The following is a 21680-nucleotide window of genomic DNA, read 5'->3' on the forward strand; positions in this document are numbered from 1 at the left end:
GCATTTACAGCTTGCTCTCTGCTACTTAAGTCATGTCTCTACTTCTAGCTTCTTACTAGTTAATTGGAAATGAGTATCTTGAAATTTTGTTTTTTTGGGCTGGCTTCAACCTCAGTTTTCAAATCTTAGCCACCTGAGTGGGATTATAGTTGTAAGCTACCAGTACCTAGATATATTCTCATATAAGTACTTCAACCATATTCATCCCTGCTATATCCTTTCCTTTTGTTCTCCCTTTCCCAATGGTACTCACCCTCTGAACCCATTTTACATTCCTGTTATTTATTTCTAAGGCCTAGATTCTGAATATGAGAGGATATGCTGTATGTGTTTCATAGTCTGGCTTATTTTACTCAACATGATATATAGTTCCATCATCCATTTTTCTACAAATTACATGTTTAAACAATATTCTCATGTGTATATGCCACATTTTATATTTTTATTAATACCAATTAGTTATACAAGGAAAGCTCTTTTGAGCATATTCATATATGAATACAATGTACCTTAACAGACTCCCTCTCTCCTCCATACCACAGTTTCTTTGTCCACTCATCTGGTAAGAACCTAGGCTGACTCTATACTTTGGTCATGATGAATAGTGCTGCTAATAAACATGGATGAGCAGGTATGTTGACTGCAATGTTGACTTACATTCCATGAGATATATGCATAGGAATAATACAAGATCATATGGTTGTTCTATCCTTAGGTTTTTGTTTTCTGGTTTGGTTGGTGCCAGGACTGGGGCTTGAACTCAGAGTCTGGACCCTGTCCCTGAGCTTTTTTGCTCAATGCTAGAGCTCTACAACCTGAGCCACAGGTCTACTTCTGGCTTTTGGGTTATTAACTGCAAATAAGAGTCTGGACTCCCTGCTGGCTGGCTTCAAACCCTGATCCTCAGATCTCAGGTTCCTGAGTACCTAGGATTACAGGTGTGAGCCACCAACTCCCAGCTTTAGTTTTTTAGAGAAACTCTATAATGAATTCCCCAATGACAATACTAAGTTACATTCCCACCAAAAGTGTATAAGAGTTCCTTTATCTCACATTTTCCAGCATTTGTGGTTTTCTTGATGTTGTCCTTTGGAGTGAGATAGTCTTGTCATTTTTACATGCATAAATGTTTCGTTATGTATTTATTACTTGCACTTCATTCAAAAACTTATTTACCTGTTTATTAAATGAATTATATAGTCTTTGGCTATTTAATTTTTAGTTTTTTCCATTTACATATTTATTTTTTTCCAAGGTAAGATTACATCTTTATTTTTTTCTAAATTCTAAGCACAAAAATTAATTTTGTTCTGTGGGAATTTTTATTCAGTGTTCAACTGATTACTTTGTAGTTTATAACAGCAAATAGTTTCATCTATTGTCAAATTAAGTCTTTTGGGGGAAGACAACTGAGGTTAAAACTCAGGACTTTGAAACTGCTAGACAGTGGTTCTACCACTCAAGCCATGACTCCAGGCCTGTTTTTCTATTGGTTATTTTTATGAGCTAGGATCTTAATTTTCTACCTGGCAGTACACCTGGTGCATTATGATATGCCTATTTTATGCTTCTCATTGCTTCTGGGATTACAGGTAATACCACTGAGACCAGCTATGGGTTGAGGAAGAGTCTCACAACCCTTCCTGTCCAGGCTGACCTCAAACTACAAGCTTCCCTATCTCAGTCTCACAAGTAGCTAGAAATATGGGTTCAAATTAATCTTAACTACATTTGAAATTCTATTAGCAAGTAGAGTGAGTTTTCATTCTTAAAAACCACAACACTCAGCTGCCATTGAAAAAAGATGACTTTGCCATCTTTTTTTTTTGGGGGGGACACATTTTTATTTGCTAAATTTATGTTTTGAGGTTAGGGTCTGGCTCAAGTGGCAAAGCACTTCTTAGCAAGCACAGGATTCTAAGTTAAAACCCTAGTACAACCATAAAAACAAACCAACAAAAACTACATGTTTGCACAGTCCCCTAACAGCATTTGAAAAATTGATAAAAGAATATCCATCCTCCTAAAATGCTTTTTCTTGTGTCAAGTTAACCAGTTTTTGTTTACATAAAATGTTTACATTTTGGTGAGAAAGGAATCAACCTTCTTGAAAAACTTGGAAACCGAACCTACTCATACTCCCCACCCCTCTTGTGGTAACACTATGGGTTCAGCTTGTGCTTGGGCTTGTTAAGTACCAGGTACTCTACCACATGAGAACTTCACTTTTTACTAAATTTGAACATGTATACACATTATTTATAAAAGAAAAACTTTTTGGAAGAAAATGACTGGAATCAGAATCACTACCCCTTCTATCAATTTCTATTTTCACAAAAAACTGCAGAGTTCAAGAGATCTTATAATAGTTTATATTTGCACACAAATTCTGCCACATTGTTCAGTACCACCAAAGTAAAATTCTTAACTCTTTCACTCAAAATGAAAAGCACATCTGCCATTTGTTCCCAATAAAAAACTGATTGTTCTATAAAACAAGCTGATTTAGTCAGGTAAGAAGTGAAGTTTGAAAGATGGTCCTTCCACTTTGCCAACTCATCAAATAAAGACCATTCTAGGAATAAGGTAGGACAGAAAAAAATAAGGCCAAGCAGAAGGACTACCATAAACAGCTGGTAGAAGCTCCAAGGAATCTTGCTAATGAATGTGCCAGTATCTTGAGGTAAGGAGAGTTTATCCACATCTACTAGTTTTATGTCCTCCCACTGACCAGTATCAAAATTCTTCATTAAAGGGCTTGAAGGCAAATTAGAGGGAGGCAAAGGTGTTTCCTTGATAACTTTGATTTTCTCCCTGAACTCCTGCATCTGCTGCAGAAATATAATCGGTTCTGATACATCCTTGAAAGCCTCAGCAATGTTAAATGCCATCCGTTGCTCCTGCAAAATGGTATTGAGTTTGTTGATTTCTGGATCGTAGGCTTGCATGACTGCAAGTTTCATGGTCTCAAAGTCAGAAAGGATTTCATTCTTCTTTTGATCCAGAGTATGTCGTAACTTCTCAAAAAATTCCTTCACTTTATCTGAATCTTTAGTCAGTAACTGTAAGGATTTCCTCTTGCTAGTTTCCAAGGTATCTAAGCGAGAAAGAGCATCTCCCCGATGCCAGGTCTCAAAACTCTGAAAGAGGGACTCAAAGGCATCCCTTTCCTGAGCATAGGCATCTTCAATAGAACAGAAGACATGCTTGGTGTGGTCACCCCGAGTAGCACAGATCCCACAAATCAGCTGCATATCAGTTAAGCAGAAAATATTGAGAGGTTGGCCCAAGTGTCCTTTGCACACTGGCATTTTGGGAGAGATCTTGATTTTGTTATACTTCTCCACAATACCCTTCAGGGAGTAATTAACCTGCAGACTATTGACTCCAGTAGCTGAAGTTTCCTTACGGCATGTAGGGCACTTGAAAGGAGATGGTCTCCACAATGAATTGCGCACATTTCCCTCTAAGAGACCTTCTAAGCATTTTTTGCAGAAGTTGTGTGAGCAAGGCAAAACTCTAGGATCATCAAACAGACTGCAACAAATTGGGCAGGTGAGATCTTCTTCAAGCAGCTCCATCACATCCTCTGTCCCCGGCAAGCAGGTGTTTTCGGCAGGATTACTATTTCCCAGGGCAAAGCAATCAGGGTTTCTTTCTCGTTTGGGCTGACAAGCTAGAGGCCGATTACCAGACTTGGTCTTCATTTAACTAGCAGTTCGACGTACAATATTTCAGATGCAGCTTCTGGCTTGGACCACAGAACTGTAGACACATCTGTGCAGAACCTGTCAGCGCAAGGGGCGGGCACGAGGCCATCTTTACATATTTATTTAAGTATCTATCTATCTAGACATTTATGATGTCAGTTTTGGAGCTTGAACTTAGGGCTTGAGCACTATTCTTGAGCTTTTTTGCTCAAGGTTGGAACTCTACCACTTGAGCCACGATGCTATTTCCAGCTTATAAAGAGTCTCACAGGGGCTGGAAATGTGGTTCAGTGGTAGAGTGCATGCCTAGCTTGCATGAAGCCCTGAGTTCAATTCCTTGACATCACATAAACAGTGGTGCTGTGGCTGAAGAGGTAGAGTGCTAGCCTTGAGCAAAAAGAAGCCAGGGACAGTGCTCAGAGCCTGAGTCCCAAGCCCCAGAATTGGCAAAACCAAAAAAGTCTCACAGACTTTCCTGCCCATGCTGGCTTTGAACTGTGATAGGATTACTGGCATGAGCCACTAGCGCCCAGCTTAGGATCTTTATTTTTCCTACTTAGGGGACTCAAGACTCAGAACCCTGAGACTACCTAACAACCATAAGTGGTGGACTGAGCATGGGAAAATGCTGCCCCTTCATCAGACCTCTCATCTCCCCATCCATAAGATGGGCTGAAAACTTCCCCGATGTTGCCTGTAGAATCAGGAAAACTGCCTCAATATAGTTAAATATTTTGGATTTTAGGTCTTTATCTAATGAGTCAATGGCAAAGAAAATCCATCAGACTCAATCTCAAAGTGACCAGCAAAAGGCTGGAGGCATAACTCAAGATGTAGAGTGTCAGCCCTAGGCAAAAAAGCCAAGTGAGAGATGAGGCCCTGATTTCAAGCCCCAGTACTGTTGTCACACACTCATATCACACAAGGACTAGATTCAGAACATGGGGAAAAAAAAGCATGCTTAATATAATGATTTCATGTTTGATCCTATGTTTGAACACAGTGAAGGAGAGGATTAATGTGTCCCTTTGTATTTTCCATAGCACATTCCATTATGTACTGCAGATAAGTTATCTTATAGTAGACAAATGTCTACCAATTGGTTTAATTGTATAATTTTATGTGATTTGTAGAAGTTGTAAAATAAAAATTCCTTTTGGTGAAGAATTAAAAGTAGACCAGAGAATTATCACACTGTACATGACTGTGGCCCTTGGAATGCAGTCATTTTCCCGAGTTTTGTGTCACACTGAATATCTAGTATGTGAATAAAATTTTTTAGAGGATGCAATCTTCAAAAATAATTTTCTGATGGGGGGAAAAAAGCTTGGGTGAAACAGAGGTTAGTAATATATACCCACAACTACTCTTACTACTGGGTTAAAAAAAATACTCCAAGATCAGTTCTAACGGTATTGAACAGTAAAGTTATTATGTGCTAGAATATTAGTTTTAGCCTAAACTGGTCTGTATTTTCTGTTTCCAAGAATAATACCTGAGAAAATAGTTTAAATTGCACATAGAAAATATCTAACAACTTTCAGGATGCTTCAGCTATGATGAACAAAAATCGTTTCCCATTTCATCTTTGGTAAGTAATATGAATGGTTAATCTTTGAACCCCAAATAAAATTACTATGGTCACTTTGCTTTTTTTTGTTTTTCCTAACCCATCTTAAAAAGTGAAACTTCCCAGTAGAGGACACTGAAGTTCTTCGCTGATGTAACTTTTTAACAGTGGGTGCTGCTGGGGTTTTTCAAAAGATGACAAAACTATCAAGGAAAAAGAACTGGCGTTAGGATCCCAGCATGAAAGATCCTACAGCCAAACCTCTGCTTGCTCACCTGTAACGGCAGGGGCGTCTATGGAAAAGGAGGCTGTGGGAATGAAATAACCGTGAAGCGTGGCTCCTGAAACCAAACGAGATCTTGATGAACGGTAGTTATAACAACCATCATCACTGTTACTCTAGAGTCAACTGTAACTGCAATTCCTTATAACTACATACCACACACATTATATGCATCGCTAAGCACGTATGTTTCGGCATTTCTTTACAAAGCCGGCTTTCAAAGGACATGCCGAGAAGCTGATGATGATGATGCAGGCTACCTCCCCGGGGATGCGCGCCCCGCCTGCCGCCAGCCCCGACGGAGCTCAGCCCGGGGGGGGGGGGGAGGGAGGCCTGGCACGGGCCTGGGTGGAGCGCCCGACCCCCGGACCCCGCACCACGGCGGGCCCTGAGCCTTTGGCTCGCGCCGCCCCACCGGTCCACCCGCTCCGACGGAAATGAGTGACAGCGACAACCGATGCAGCATGGCATCCCCCGTCCCGATTCCCCCTCCCCCCCCCCCGTTTGGCGCCACGGACTCGGTAAAGTAGAGTTTGACTGTGGAAACACTGCCTTCCTCGCCACGTGCCAGCCTTCGGAAGTCTCCTTCCAGCAGAGCTCCGAAGTCCCGGCGGCCTCTCCAAACCCGCCGGCGGGCGACGGCGGAAGGCGCGCTGGGCACGAGGCTCCGTGTGAGCGCTCCCCACTCTCCTCCCCAGCTTTCCCCACGCAGGCGACCACGGAGCCCGCAGAAGCCTCGGGCCCGCCGCCACCAGCGACGCGCTCGGCGGTCTCCGCCGCCGTCGCGGCCCCGCCGAAGACCTCGGCGGAAATCCGCCCGCCCGCGCCAGTGCCCGGGCTTGTAGCGCCCGCCCGCCCGCCGCGGCCCCTCCCCAACCCCCCAAGTGGCAGGTTCAGACCCCGAATCGCAGGCCGCGCCCCGCCGTGCCAGCGCCGCCGCCCGCCGAACGCCCGCCCGCCGCCTCGGGAGACGGTCCCCGCGGGGAAACGCGGTGGGGCTTCCAGGGTGCCCAGTCGGGTTTCTGCGTCTTCTGCCGGTCTACGAAGAGCGGGAAGGGAAGATGGAGAGCGAGTCCGGGGCAGTGAGTACGGCGATCGAGCCCCAGGGTCGCGGGGAGAAGGCGGGAGCCGGCGTGGGCCCCGTCACGAAGGGAAGGGACGGACGCGAGTCAGCACTGGGACGGTGTTCGCTTATGGGGCCGGGAACAAGGGCGTCTCGGCGTCGTCGAGCGCAGCCGAAAGCCGCCCACAGGTCCCGTCGGGCGGGATGGGCGACAGGGCCGGTGGCCCCGGCCGGGACAGGGTGCGGGCGCGGGAGGTGAGTGGGGTGAACGTCAGACACGGCGGGTGACCGCGACGTGTGGACCTTAGCGGAAAAACGCTTTCCCGCCGAAACACCTTGGACGCGTTCGCTCCCGTCAGTGCGAGATTCCCCCACACACACAGCGTAGGGAATGCCCCGGACCGTCCAGAGCGAGCGGCCCCGGGGGCACCGTGCCTGCCCACGGGGACGGGACAGCGTCCCGCACCGCAGGGGAGGGTGCGCGCCCACTCGCACCGGGTCGCGGCTGGGGGGGAGGCGGCCCCCCACCAGGGCGCCACAGGCCCCGCAGGCCGCGGTAACGTGCCGCCGCGCCCCCGCCGACGCCCCGCCTACAGCCAATCAGCACGTGCCACGTGCGTGGCCGAGGCCAGCTGCACACGAGGCGGGCGGCTGGGGTGGGGGGGGCAGGGGGGCCGGTGCCGTTGAGGGTTCCCGCCACGGCTGCTGGCGGGGAGGGGTTCGCCTGGCAAAATTTCTCGCTGGCTAGCCTTCTTTTCCCTCCCGCACTTTGGTGGGGAGGGGGTGGATCCTCGAATCGGCGGCCCTCCGGTTCATGATGACCTGAGAGAACCCGACGACGACGCAGTGGCGGCGGCCTTTTCCCCCGGCGCCTCAACCTGCTGGCCCCGGAGGGGACGGAGCACGGAGGCTGCCGGGACTGCGACGACGGTTAGCCCGGCTCTTCCCACGGTCTTGGTCAGGGAGATGAGGGATTTCGGGGTTCGTTCTCGAGGGGAGGAGAATGTTATTTAATCAGCTCCAGGGTTGGGAGTTTTCACTAAGCCGGGGGACCCTTCCTTCTAACCCAGTCCTCATCCAAGATGGCCTTCATACCTTGTAAAGTTACTGCCAGCATATTGGGGTGGGGGTGGGAGGAGCTGCCTTATTTAATTCGATGGGTGCATTGCTAAATCTCAAGGAATTTGGATCTTGCCCTATTGCTGCTAATATTTTTTTAAAAATCCAAAATATTATCTGCACTATATTTTTCAGCCCTCATTCAAGTGTTCATTGGATCCCAAAGGAGGTCCCCTTGAAGAAACGATCCACTCCTTTATTCCTTCAACAGATGTTAATTGAGCACCTTCTATGAAATGTCACTGTACATGCGGCTGTGATTTAAAAAAAAAACAAAACAAAACAAAAAAAAAAACAGGCAAACTCCCTGCCCTCCTGAATATGTGTATTTGGTAGTAGCGAGAGAAATAATAAAATAAGTAAATTACATGTTACTAATTTACATAGTAAAACGGTAAGGAGAAAAATCAAGCAGTTGAAACCGACAATGCCGCAGAAGCTTTAGAGAAAAAGTGAATTACTCGATTGTAAAAAGTTGATGGTTTTCGTTTCTCAAGTGAATGTCCTTTGCTTTCTCAAGATTGAAAATATGATGCTCTTCTCAAATTTTTTTGTACTTTTATATCTTTTTGTATTGAGGTTGGAACTCAAGGACTCGTACTTGCTAAGCAAAACACTCTACCATTTGAGTCACATCCTCAGTCCAAAGACTGATTTTATTCAGTTTAGCAAATACTCCTACACTAAACAAATGACAAAGTTATATGTATTACACTTGTTAGGTTGTTCTAGCAGTACACATCCATAGTTGAAAAGTAAAAGCAAGCATCTCAGAATCACTCTCTCAGAATCATGCTGAATTTAATATACTGAATTTAAATGAGTGAAGTAATCAAGGTTGCAAATAACTTCCCAGTACTCAAGAAGTAAACTATAATTGTATTCCTAACTTATTTTCAAAAAATTACAATGTAATAACTATTAAATGGGATGGGTTTTAGTGTTTAAAAGAAGACATTATGAACTCTGCAGGGATTGTATGTTTCCCCTTCTTAAGACTGGATAAGGAAGAAAATCCCTAAGGGTCTATCCAGTAGCCCAGGGATCACACTAGCCTACTAATTTCTCTGCACAACTGCAGAAATTGACTTAAGAATTCTTTTTGGCCATGAAGTGAAAAAGAACAGCTCTACTAAGTTGTAAATCCATTTTATGTGTTAATTTCTCAGAGAAATTAATTAGGAACATTAGTCTTTTTTGAAGGACCTGGTTAGTATGTTATACTATCTTCAGAGTCCTTGTTGTTTTCTTTTTGGTCATTCATGGGCCTTGAACTCAGGATGAACTTAGGGTGCTGTCCCTGAGCAGCTCTTTTGCTCAAGGCTAGCGCTCTACCACTTGGAGCCACAGTGCCACTTTCTAGTTGTTCTGGTTAATTGAAGAGAAGAGTTTCATGGAGACTTTTCTGTCTGGGAGGACACTGAACTGCAATCCTCAGATCTCCACCTCTTGAGTAGCTAGGATTTTGGGCATGAACCACTAGCACCTGGCGTGATTCCTTTTTTCTACAAGGAAAATAACCAAGTTTTTTTTAATAGCTTCCCCTCAAATTTCTCATGTCTTGTTTTTCTCTGCAGTTGTGTATGTCTATTATCTTGCCATTGTGCAAAGGGTTACTACTAATACATATTTATTAAATTTAAGTCCTTGGTGAATTTGATCAACATACATTTTATGTTTGTACATAAATATTACAATGAAATACCTTTGTACAATGAGTTTATACTAGTATATTTTTCACTGAATAATTTTAAATCCTGACAAAATTGTAAACATGGATATGTACTGAGCTCAGTTCTTTGCATAACAATTTGTACTTACAAGTATATATTTCTCTTAACTCAGTTTTCAAACATACAAGGAAATTTTTAAATTTTGACTTTCAGGCTGAAAATAGTACATTTGGATAACAGAGTTTTTCAACTTGTCAATGCCCTTTTATCCCCAAACTACCAAGGACACATTTGTAATTTAATAAAGTTAGGTTTCTTATGTTGTAGGAAGAAAGTATACTGTATAGCCTCTCAGGACTTGGTAATGGTGTTATAGAAAGTATAGGAATTGTGTTGAGTGATTTTAAGACAAGGTTTCAGAAAGAAGAAATGATTTTCAGAAACGGTTATCCTGAGATGCATGCTGTTGGGAAGTGGGAGTATTCCTAAGATTGTGTCTGTTAATTCTTATCTAACATGCAACAAAAGGCTATAAACTGTGATTGATAAGGAATAGTCTACCAGGTGCTCGCATTTATTTTCCTAAATACTCAGAAGGCTAAGATCTAGGATGTAGGTTCAAAGTCAGTCCAGGTAGACAGATCTGTGAGACTTACCTCCAATTAACCGCAAAAACACTTGCTGTACCTCAAGTGATAGAGTGTCAGCTGTGAGCAAAAAGCCAAGTGAGAGTGCAAGACTCTGAAGGCAATCCTCAGTACACTGGCATCAAAAAAAAAAAAGGTGGGCCGGGGATATAGCCTAGTGGCAAGAGTGCCTGCCTCGGATACACGAGGCCCTAGGTTCGATTCCCCAGCACCACATATACAGAAAACGGCCAGAAGCGGCGCTGTGGCTCAAGTGGCAGAGTGCTAGCCTTGAGCGGGAAGAAGCCAGGGACAGTGCTCAGGCCCTGAGTCCAAGGCCCAGGACTGGCAAAAAAAAAAAAAAAAAAAAAGGTACTCACAACCAACTTAGAGAATGATTCATCAGAACTTTGTCTAGTAATGGTGGTTTGTTAACCCTTGATACACCAGAGACTAACTGTACCAGGCCAGTTGCTGGCTGCCTAGGGCTGCTTTTGTCTTTCTTCCTTAATATTTTCCTTATATCCTTTATAGTCTCCTTAATAAGTAATATACCTAATAATTAGTATCTTAGGTAAATTTATGTTTAATCATTAATATCTTCTTTATTGTAGGGTTAGATTCTGTTTTCTTTATATTTTGTTGCCTCAGAAAGTTATTAACTCTGTCATAATATTAGTCAAGTCTGAGATACTGTATTTTACCTAAATGATTCATCTTTTTAAACCTGTTATAAATTTTAAAAGAATTTTATTTTACAGCAAACATCAAATCAGACGCAAACAGATTCATTGTCTCCATCCCCCAATCCTGTGTCACCTGTGCCTTTGAATAACCCAGCAAGTGCCCCAAGATATGGAACTGTGATCCCTAATCGCATCTTTGTAGGAGGAATTGACTTTAAGGTACCAATTTATGGATGTACCGTAGTGTGGTTTTATACATTAGAAGTTATTTTATTTCCCATAAATTATTTCCTTGTGCAACTATAAAATATATTTGTATATTGATAAGTATCAAATTGTCTTAATAAACAGGTTCTTTTCAACAGTTGGATAAGTTAAATAAAGCATTTATAGTTGTCTAATTTCACATACAAGGAAACTGAGGCTCGTTAATTTGCCATATGCTCCTAGCTATCAATTATATAATGAGACTAGAATCCTACTTTTTTGACTCAGATGTCCATATTTTCTTGTCACTATTTCACACTAATTATGCTTTCTTGTAAAATACTCCAGTCACCCAATTAATAAGCTAGTATGATTTTCAAAAGAAGAAAAATTTTAGCTTAGTTCTATATTTGTTCAAACCCTAATCTTTATCTCAGGTTCTCAGCAACCTCCTAGACGTTGGTATAAGGCACATAATTTTCTATGGTAGAATATAGACTTTGGTCACCAAAGAAGGTCTCTGTTGTTGTGAGAATAAAACAGCTGAACAAAATATACTTGATCAGTTAATCAGACTTTGCACTCTTTCAAAGAAGCCTAGTTGTGAGATGATTGTTATATTTGGGGGATAATAAAGATATGCATGGACATTTAAACTCAAATAGACTACTTCCAAATATGTATTAGAACTCACATGGAGAGATGCCTTTTTATGGGTTTTTTGTTGTTTTGTTCCAGTCCTGAGGCTTGAACTCAGGCCTAGGTGCTGTCCCTGAGCTTTTTTACCCAAAACTAGCAGTCTGCCACTTGAGCCACAGCTGTACTTCCAATATTTTAGTGGTTAAATATAGATAAGAATCTCATGGGCTTTCCTGCCTGGGCTGGCTTCAAACCGTGATTCTCAGATCTCAGCTTCCTGAGTAGCTAGGATTACAGGCATGAAAAACCAGTGCTGAGATGAGATGTCTTTTTAGGGAAAAACAAATCACTGTGGCATTAGATATGACATTTAAACTTATAGCTCATTATTTCTGTTTAATCAGCCTGTCACAATTGAAGTCGAATTCCTTTTTTCTTAAGAAAAATGTTAAACTTAATGTACTTGCCAAAATAAGATTCTGTTATATAGTGATCTTCATAGTTTAGAACAATTTAGCTTAGTGTTTTAAAGTATATGTGATAATTTTAAAACATAGCTACTGCATAAAGGAAAGAATTTATATAGACTTTTAGTAATTAATGATTTTATGTACTATTTTAGTGATAAGCCAAATTGCTCAGCCATATTATGATTCATACTCCATAGTTACAACCTTTTCTGTCTCCAAAACAAGAATTGTTTCATCTTTCATAAATATAAAAATGTTTCTTAATGTTTTCTTTTTATGTCATTAGACAAATGAAAATGATTTGAGAAAATTTTTTTCCCAATATGGGTCTGTAAAGGAAGTGAAGATTGTAAATGACAGAGCTGGAGTGTCCAAAGGGTTAGTACCATTATAGAGTGTATATAGAACTAACAATTGCATTTTTATTGGATTGCTAGGTTAGTTAGTTTTGCTGATTTACTTTGTTGTTTTATTTTAAGATAGTTTTATGCCCTTTGTTGTTGTTGTTCTGGTTCCTAGGGCTTAAACTTGGGGTCTAGTTGCTGTCCCGATCTTTTTTTGGTGCTCTACTACTGGAGCCACAGCTCCGTTTCTGGCTTTTTTGGTGATTAATTGGAGATAAGAATCTCAGAGATTTTTGTGCCCTGGCTAGCTTTAAGCCACAGTCTTCAGATCTCAGCCTCCTGAGTAGCTATGATTACAAGTATGCGACACCCATACCTGGCTTTTTGCCCTCCTTTTTTCTCTAAAATTTATTTTCATTTGTTTATGTGGGACTGAGGAATCGAACCCAGAGCCTCGTGCATGCTAGACAATCAGTCTATCACTAAGTCACATTCCCAGCCCCATTTTTTCTATATTTTAATATCCTATTATTTGTGTATGTCTGTGTATTTTGGTGTGATATGATGGGGTACTATAATACTCCTTAAACTGTTAGGAACCTATTCTTGGACTGTTTCAGAGGGCTACTCAGTGTGAGATGGCAAGTACTTAAGATTGAGATGCATATATTCCTTTTGCTAAGGAAGCAAAAAACTGAAGTACCAGTTATTTTGGAATGGCATCCTTGCTTTAGACTATAGAAAGCTTTATTTTAACACCCCTGACCCTAAGAAATGTGTGCAGGTTGTGCACCAGAATTCTAACAAGTGGATTAGTAAGACATGCCACTCTTGTTGAGAATTATCTAGAAGAATAAAAATCTAGAAGAATATCTAGAAGAATAAAATTAAGAAGAAAGCAATAGACTATGGAAACTGTAGAACTGTGTGCAAAAACCATTTCAAAGAAGGAAAAAGTAGTTTGCAAAATGCATTCGCTTGAAGATTTTTACTACAAAGGAAAAGTAGGTAAGTCAATAGAGAGCTTTATTAAAAGAGACAAGACATATTTATAGGATTAAATAAAAGACCAGTGAAGTGGATAGAAAACAATCATAGAAAAGAATATATGAAACTCATAGTACCTTACAAGAGATATTTTCTATAGAGAAGCTATTTTTAAATGAAAATATTTCCTTGGGCTACCAATCAATATTAAGCCATAATGGGCAAACAGATAAAGAGAGATTTAGTTTGCTGAGAAAATAAATTTGGGGCTGGGGATGTAACTTAGTGGTAGAAGCTCTTGCTTAGCGTGCACAAAATCCTGGGTTCTAATCTCATCACCACACACACAAAAATTAAAGAAAAATTTCAGACCAGGCACCAGAGATCCTCAATTTGAGTCCAGTCCAGGCCAGATTCTCATCTCAACCAATGAGCTGGGCATAGTTGGCACATGTCTGTGACCCAGTATGCTATAGATAGGAGGTAGTCTGAGGTAGGGCAGAAAGCAAAATCTTTGCCTAACAAAGTAGCTCTAGGCCACTTTGGAAGTTTGATATCTGTGAATAAAGATTAGACGCCCTCCCAGGCCTAAAAATGTGCAAGCCTCTATCTCATTTAGTGGCTAAGCAGGTGAGGTGGCAACCATCTGTTTCACCAAATCCAGGGAAGGCATGATAACTGAGACCAAGGGAACATCCTGCCATACCCAGCAGCACGAAGAAGCACAAGAGGAGGATTTCATTCTAGTCCAGCCTGGACCTAAAGCTATGACCCTATTTCAAAAATCACCAAGGCCAGCCAGGCCTGTAATCCTACCTACTCAGGAGGCTGAGATCTGAGGATCATGGTTCAAAGCTAGCCAAGCAGAAAAGTCTGTGAGACTTTAACCTCCAATTAACCACCAGAAAACTGGAAGTGACACTATAGCTCAACTGGTAGAGCACTAGACTTTAGCTGAAGAGCTCAGGAACAGAGCCCAGGCCTGGAGTTCAACCCCCACGTCCAGCAACAATAACAACAACAACAAAATAGTGGGGCTGGGAATATGGCCTAGTAGTAGAGTGCTTGCCTTGTATACATGAAGCCCTGGGTTCAATTCCTCAGCACCACATATACAGAAAACGGCCAGAAGTGGCGCTGTGGCTCAAGTGGTAGAGTGCTAGCCTTGAGCAAAAAGAAGCCAGGGACAGTGCTCAGGCCCTGAGTCCAAGCCCCAGGACTGGCCAAAAAAAAAAAAATGTCAGTGTTGACATACACAAAAATAGAACTTTTTGATACCCTAATTGTGAACTGAAAACTACACAATATACTTAACATTTATCAAAAAGAGTATTGCTGAGTTATCTAACTAGAACTTTGCTTGATACATTTTTTTTGTTTCTTTTTGCTTGATATATATTTTTTGTTTCTTTTTCCTCTTCCTAGTTTGGCTTTTTTTACATAGCATGCATCAAGTATTTGTATCTTGGTATAAATTTTTAATGTGATTTGATTTTTTAAGCAGGATTTCTTTATAATAACTCAGCCTGACCTTGAACTCATAATCCTGCCTCCACCCTCTAAATGGCTGGCAGTCCAGGCATGTTTGTACATATGTATGTATGTATAACTTTTTTTTGCCATTCATGCTCATAGCCTGAGCACTATCCCTGGCTTCTTTTTGCTCAAGGCTAGCACTCTACCACTTGAGCCACAGCACCAATTCCCAGCTTTTTCTGTTTATGTGGTGCTGAGGAATTGAACTCAAGGCTTCATGCTAGGCAAGGACTTTACCACTAAGCTGCATTCCCAGCCCAGCAATCATATATTAAAAGTAGATATAAAATTATAAAATGTATACACATTTTTATTGACAGTTTCAAAAATGTGATAATTGTATTACTAGTTCAAATGTACTAATCACAACTGAGTGATGTATTTGTACAATTCTTTACCAATACAAAAAATATATTGAAATTATTAATTTTTAAAGACTTTTTAAAAGAAATTCCTCTAAACCACATTTCTATTGTTTTAAAAGGAAATTGCAAAACTCCAGGACTAGAGGCATGACTTTAGAGTATCTGCCTACTAAGCCCAATACCCTGAATTCAAGCCCCAATACCATGTACACACACACACACACACACACACACACACACACACACACACTGCTATAGGCTTGAGATGTTATCACTTGTAAAGTGATTTCCAGCATGTTTGAGGCCCTGCATTTGATCCCCAGCTCCACAAAAAAAAAAAAAATAAGAATGCCTGTGTTTTGGGTTATTTTTGTAGTCATTTCCTTAGTAAGTGTGAATAACTCTTCTCAAATTCCCAAGCTGGTACAGTATCAAAATAGGCTTTCTCCTATAGTAGCCTGTTGTTGTTTTTTTAATGATAAGATTACTAGGGTTTATAACTCAGTGGTAAAGCACTTGCCCAGGATACATGAGGATCTGGGTTTTGTCCTCAACACTACAAATAATAATATTAATCATAATCATCATCATCATAATAATGAATGCAATGTTCTCAAAAATGATTAGTAATAATAAATGTATTTGTTTAGGTATGGTTTTGTCACTTTTGAAACCCAAGAAGATGCACAAAAAATTTTACAAGAGGTAAGATTTTTGGCATCTTTAATTTCAATTTTAAAATTTCTTTCTCTGAAACTAATTCTTAAGATGATCAGTAACAGAGTATAAGACTATGTATCATAAGATTAGCAATGGTTTCTAAATAACTACATAACAAATTCCACATCATTTAAATGGGTATCATTATAAAATCCTTACAATTTTTCACTTTATTTGCTTAAACTAATAACTTAAGGGAATATTTTTGTGAATAATTAATAGGTTTTTGAATTTCTAAAATATATTACAAGTATAGATTCCTAGAGTAAGATTATCTGAGATTATCTTCCTCCTATGAAAAACTTTATTTGAACTAAGTAGAATTTTTAAACTTATTTAAATTAGTAGAAAAAGTATATAGATTAATAGATTCAAAAGTCTATCAATGAATAGAAAAAGTCTATAGCTCATAATTCATTATAATAACTTCCAAGTTATGGCAAGTAGAACATTTATTTTTTTTATAAAAAATACAGTTTGAATTACATATATTAATATCAGAGTCTAGCCAAGCACTAGTGCCTGGTTACTCAGGAGACTGAGATCTAGAGGATCATAATTTGAACCCAACCTGGGCCGAAAATTATGAGCCTTAATCACCAAAATAACCAGCAAAAAGTGAGGGTAGCGGCATACCTCAAATATTAGAGCACAAGCTAGGCAAGCAAGCCAAGCTAGTGTGAGTTCAAACCCAGTATCTGGGAGAAAACAAATCTTATAGTAAGTCCTTGTTACTTAGAATAGTTATATCTATAAAGGCATCATGAGCATTCAGTTAGCAAAACTGACATGCTTCTCATTGTAAGGAAAAAAAAAATCACAAAGTAAGTTAGCTAAAAACTTCTGGTCACCATATCACCACCAAGAGATCAACTAACCAATGCATAATTTTGATGTGCGTTTCTTTTTAAACACTGTGATAGATTTCAAAAATATTTTGTTTCATTTGCTACAGAAACCTGAGAAAAACAACTTAAAGGATAAAAATATTTTTTTGGCTCTTGGTTTCAGAGGTTTCAGTCCATGATCAGCTGGGTCCTTTCCTATGGGCTTTTAGTGAGGCAGAACATTATGCAGTGGTAGCATGTAGTGGAAGAAACTATTCACCTGATGGTGACCTGGAAGCACAGAGAGAATAAGGAAGAGTCCAAAAAAAAACTTGCTCTTGGAAACCAGCTTCCTACAACCAGGCCCACTGCCAAAAGTTTTATCACCTCCCAATAGTGCCATTGGATTATGAGTGCATCCGCGAATTAATCCATTGATTAAGTCAGAACCCTCATGATCCAATGATTGGCTGGATCTACCAGCTAAAGACCAAGCATTTAACTCAGGAGCCTTTTAGGGGGAACACTTCATATTCAAACCCTACACATCATATTTAGTAGGTTGATGATTCATTAACATTGAATTCATGGCTAGCAGCATTATAATTTATACCTGAATTAAGAATATCTAACACGGGCTGGGAATATGGCCTTATGGTAAAGTGCTCGCCTCATATACATGAAGCCCTGGGTTCGATTCCTCAGCACCACATATATAGAAAAGGCCAGAGGTGGCGCTGTGGCTCAAGTGGTAAGAGTACTACTAGCCTTGAGCAAAAAGAAGCCAGGGACAGTGCTCAGGCCCTGAGTTCAAGCCCCAGGACTGGCAAAAAGAAAAAGAATATCTAACACATATTTCTTTATAAGGCATGACTTTCTCTTCTGCTGCTTAGGAACATTACCAGTACTTTAGCACTATATAGTTGGGAGCCATTTTGAATTACAAAATTACTAACAAAAAAAAAATGTGTTACCAAATAGAATATGGAAAGGGCATTTGTTTACAATATGGCAGCTGAAACAAGAAAAAGCATCACCTAGTTTGACCTCACCTAGGAACCAGTGTGTCAGTCTACTCAAACTTTTTCTACTCTATATGTCCACTAAAAGCCTCAGAATAGCCCCAAGTATTGATTTGAGGCCTACAAATAAATTTTAGTGAATAGACAAATTCACAAACACAGAGCAAATGCATAATGAGAATTGACTGTATTACAAATGACAAGTTAGAATTAGTATTAAGATCCAGTATTAGATCACATCTAAAACTGCCCTTTCTTCTGTGTCCTGTTCTTTTCACAGATGGCAGTCTGAATTTATTTCTCACTAGCTTTTCTTTATTGGGTTTGTAAATTACAATGCTGAAATAATAAAGTAATTTTTTCTTTATTTTAGGCTGAGAAACTTAATTATAAGGATAAGAAATTGAACATTGGTCCAGCAATAAGAAAACAACAAGTAGGGATTCCTCGTACGTATTACGAGCTAATATATTTTTCACTATCTATGTTTGCTAGTCCTAGTATTATGTGAAATATTAGACTTTCATAGACCTTTATTAAAATATCACGTTTCTTTCATTGTAAAGTTGATGATGAAATAAGTATTTTTTACCCAAAATGAATATACCTTAGTTTCTTTTTTTTCCTTTTTTGTCAGTCTTGGGGCTTGAACCCTGGGCCTGAGTTCTTCAGCTCAAGGCTAGCACTCTACCACTTTGAGCCACAACACCACTTCCAGTTTTCTAGTGAGTAATTGGAGATAAGAGTCTCAGGACTTTCCTTCCCAGGCTGGCTTTGAACTACAATCCTCAGATCTAAGCCTCCTGAGTAGCTAAGATTACAGATGTGCCTAGCTATCTTAGTTTCTTTTTTTTTTTTTTTTTTTTTTTTTGGCCAGTCCTGGGGCTTGGACTGAGGGGCCTGAGCACTGTCCCTGGCTTCTTCTTGCTCAAGGCTAGCACTCTGCCACTTGAGCCACAGCGCCACTTCTGGCCATTTTCTGTATATGTGGTGCTGGGGAATTGAACCCAGGGCCTCATGTATACGAGGCAAGCACTCTTGCCACTAGGCATATTCCCAGCCCTATCTTAGTTTCTTAACTAGGGAAAAATACACAAAAATAATGTACTAAAAATGGCAAAATCCTGAATAGTTAAGGATTACTACTTTTAGTATAATAGTTATGATATGTAGTCCTTTGTGCTGGATGCTTTCAAATATATAAATATTTTTAAGAACTATTCATTACAAGGGTCAGTGCTATAGATTTTCATTTACTTGGTGAAAATTTCACAGTAATTTAAGTGCTGTTATTAGCATCATTTTTATAAAAAATAGTCTTTGAAAGAAAAATTGTTTTTTCTGAAATATTCTTTAATAAGTAGAGAATAACTAATTTTAGCCAGTGTATACACTAAAATTGCAAATTTCTTTAAAGTCTCATCATTCATGCAAAACAATATGCATAATTTTCATTCTGTTACTAATATATTATTTGACTACAAAAATACCTCGCAAAAGCAATTGTTCGGACAAAACTCATTCTATGAGAACATCACCACATTCAACATGTGCCTTCTCTTGTCACTTGATACAACTACCTATATTCCAACTCGAAAAGTATGGAAGTAACTTAGGTAAATAGTGAGTGATAGTATTCACTTTCAAATCTAAGACTATTGACTCCACAGTTGTTTTAACTTTTTCCAAAAAGAAAAACAGGTATTAAAAATACATTTACAGGGGCTGGGGATATAGCCTAGTGGCAAGAGTGCCTGCCTCGGATACACGAGGCCCTAGGTTCGATTCCCCAGCACCACATATACAGAAAACGGCCAGAAGCGGCGCTGTGGCTCAAGTGGCAGAGTGCTAGCCTTGAGCGGGAAGAAGCCAAGGACAGTGCTCAGGCCCTGAGTCCAAGGCCCAGGACTGGCAAAAAAAAAAAAAAAAAAAAAATACATTTACAGGGCTGGGCATGTGGCTTAGTGATAGAGTGCTTGCACTAGCATGCATGAAGCCCTGGGTTCAATTCCTCAGTTTCACATAAACAGAAAAAGTTGGAAGTGGCGCTGTGGCTCCAGTGGTAGAGTGCTAGCCTTGAGCAAAGAGCTCAAGGACAGCACCCAGGCCCACAGTTCAAGCCCCATGACCGACAAAAAAAAAAAAAAATTTACAGGTACAGTGGCTCATACTGTCATCCAAGCTACTCGGTAGAAGAAAGGAGACCAGTTAATGGCCAACTTGGACAAAAACTTAGAAAGACCCTATCTCTAAGAGCAAGCCAAGTGTTATGATTCACTTCTGTAATCCTAGCTATGAAGGAGGCAGAAGTAGAATGATTGTGGTCCAAAGCCAGCCACAGGCCAAAGAGATGCTTTCTGGAAAAATAGCTAAAGAAAACATGGATAGGGGCATAGTTCAAGTGAAGGAGTGTTTGTCTGCCAAGCACAAAGCCTTGAATTCATTCCCCTATATTACACACACATAGAAAAAAATTGCAAAAGCACAAAGTTCTTAATTTTTTTTCATATCTATTACTTCTTTCCTTTCTCATTACCAGTCCCAATTTTACACTGCTTGCCTTGATTACTAGAAAACCCTCATAACTAGTCTCTGAATCTACTCTTTCTACCTTCCCATTCATCATTCACAGGCAGTTTAGTGATCTTTCAGGAATACACATTTTACCATCTTTTCCTCAGCTTGTTTTAACTTGCTCTTACCTTTTCTTTTTGTGCTTCAGCCATTTCACCTTCTCAGTTCTAAGACATCCATACTTCTCAGCAATCATTTCCTCAAAAATGCTTCCGAGACCTATAGAGTGATGAAATATGTATATACATATATAATGTGAATCTACAGTATAGTGACTTATGTTACCTGTACTACCTCCATGTATTTATCAAATTTTTTTTTTTTTTTGGCCAGTCCTGGGCCTTGGACTCAGGGCCTGAGCACTGTCCCTGGCTTCTTCCTGCTCAAGGCTACCACTCCGCCACTTGAGCCACAGCGCCGCTTCTGGCCGTTTTCTGTATATGTGGTGCTGGGGAATCGAACCTAGGGCCTCGTGTATCCGAGGCAGGCACTCTTGCCACTAGGCTATATCCCCAGCCCCTATTTATCAAATTTTTAATTAATAGATTATGAATTCTGATAGGGACTATCTTCCCTAGGGAAGATAGTCCCTATCAGAACCTAATTTCTCTGGAGATGTCCAGTTTTTTTGCTATAGTCACAGGTCCTACTTCAATGTCCTATAGTATGCCTTAAAATTTTATTTAATAGATAAACTATAGCTCATTGATGATCTTTGGGAGGAACCTATGACCCTCCTAATTTGCACATATAATTAGGTTTGATTATATGTTTTTCTTTCTCCTAGCTTTATTTTTTAATTACTATACATCAGTCATATGGGGAGAGTTTCATTGTGATTATTCCATAGATATATATGTATATACTTTTAACAAATTGAACTATTAAATTTCATTACCCCATGACTGTATATATACTTGAGAGAAAAGATCCAAGGCTTTAATCAGATTCTCAAAATAATGTAGTTATAAGCCACTAAAATAAATAGTAACAATAGTAGAGCAAATACAGTGACAGCATAAAAGCTGAGAGGTAGTAATGCTAGTTAATGGTAGGATAGTCCTACTTAAAATGTGGTTTGGAGATAGCATCAGTTCATTTGCAGCCGCTCAAACCATAGATGCTTATTAGTTCCCATCTTATATCAGACTTGCTAAATCAGAATCTCTGGAGATAGTTATCTGGAATTTGCATATGAATAAACTAGATGATTCTAAAGTCTGTTAAATTTTGAGAAGTACAGATACAGTGAGTAGAAG

General features: G+C 40.1%; 2 protein-coding genes across 2 annotated transcripts in view; one reads left to right on the forward strand and one right to left on the reverse strand.

Annotated features, from left to right (window-relative positions):
* Nucleotides 1–2333: 2333 nt before the first annotated feature.
* Nucleotides 2334–3800, reverse strand: LOC125349938 (E3 ubiquitin-protein ligase TRIM13-like). The gene has a single exon (XM_048344203.1). It carries the CDS (start codon nt 3705–3707, stop codon nt 2361–2363), a length of 1347 nt encoding a protein of 448 aa, XP_048200160.1. The 5' UTR covers nt 3708–3800; the 3' UTR covers nt 2334–2360.
* A 2824-nt stretch (nt 3801–6624) lies between these two features.
* The window catches only part of Boll (boule homolog, RNA binding protein), a 53696-nt gene continuing 38640 nt past the window's right edge, over nt 6625–21680 (forward strand). Inside the window, exons 1-5 of the mRNA XM_048344204.1 lie at nt 6625–6645; nt 10806–10949; nt 12333–12424; nt 15929–15983; nt 18221–18296. Of these exons, the coding sequence (XP_048200161.1) occupies nt 6625–6645; nt 10806–10949; nt 12333–12424; nt 15929–15983; nt 18221–18296 (388 nt within the window). The remainder of the gene's footprint in view (nt 6646–10805; nt 10950–12332; nt 12425–15928; nt 15984–18220; nt 18297–21680) is intronic.

The sequence above is a fragment of the Perognathus longimembris genome, chromosome 4, assembly GCF_023159225.1.
Source record: "Perognathus longimembris pacificus isolate PPM17 chromosome 4, ASM2315922v1, whole genome shotgun sequence".
Taxonomy (NCBI): domain Eukaryota; kingdom Metazoa; phylum Chordata; class Mammalia; order Rodentia; family Heteromyidae; genus Perognathus; species Perognathus longimembris.

Coding starts and splice junctions, on each gene's coding strand:
- LOC125349938 (XM_048344203.1), bottom strand. CDS start 3,707: ATGAAGACCAAGTCTGGTAATCGGCCTCTAGCTTGTCAGCCCAAACGA.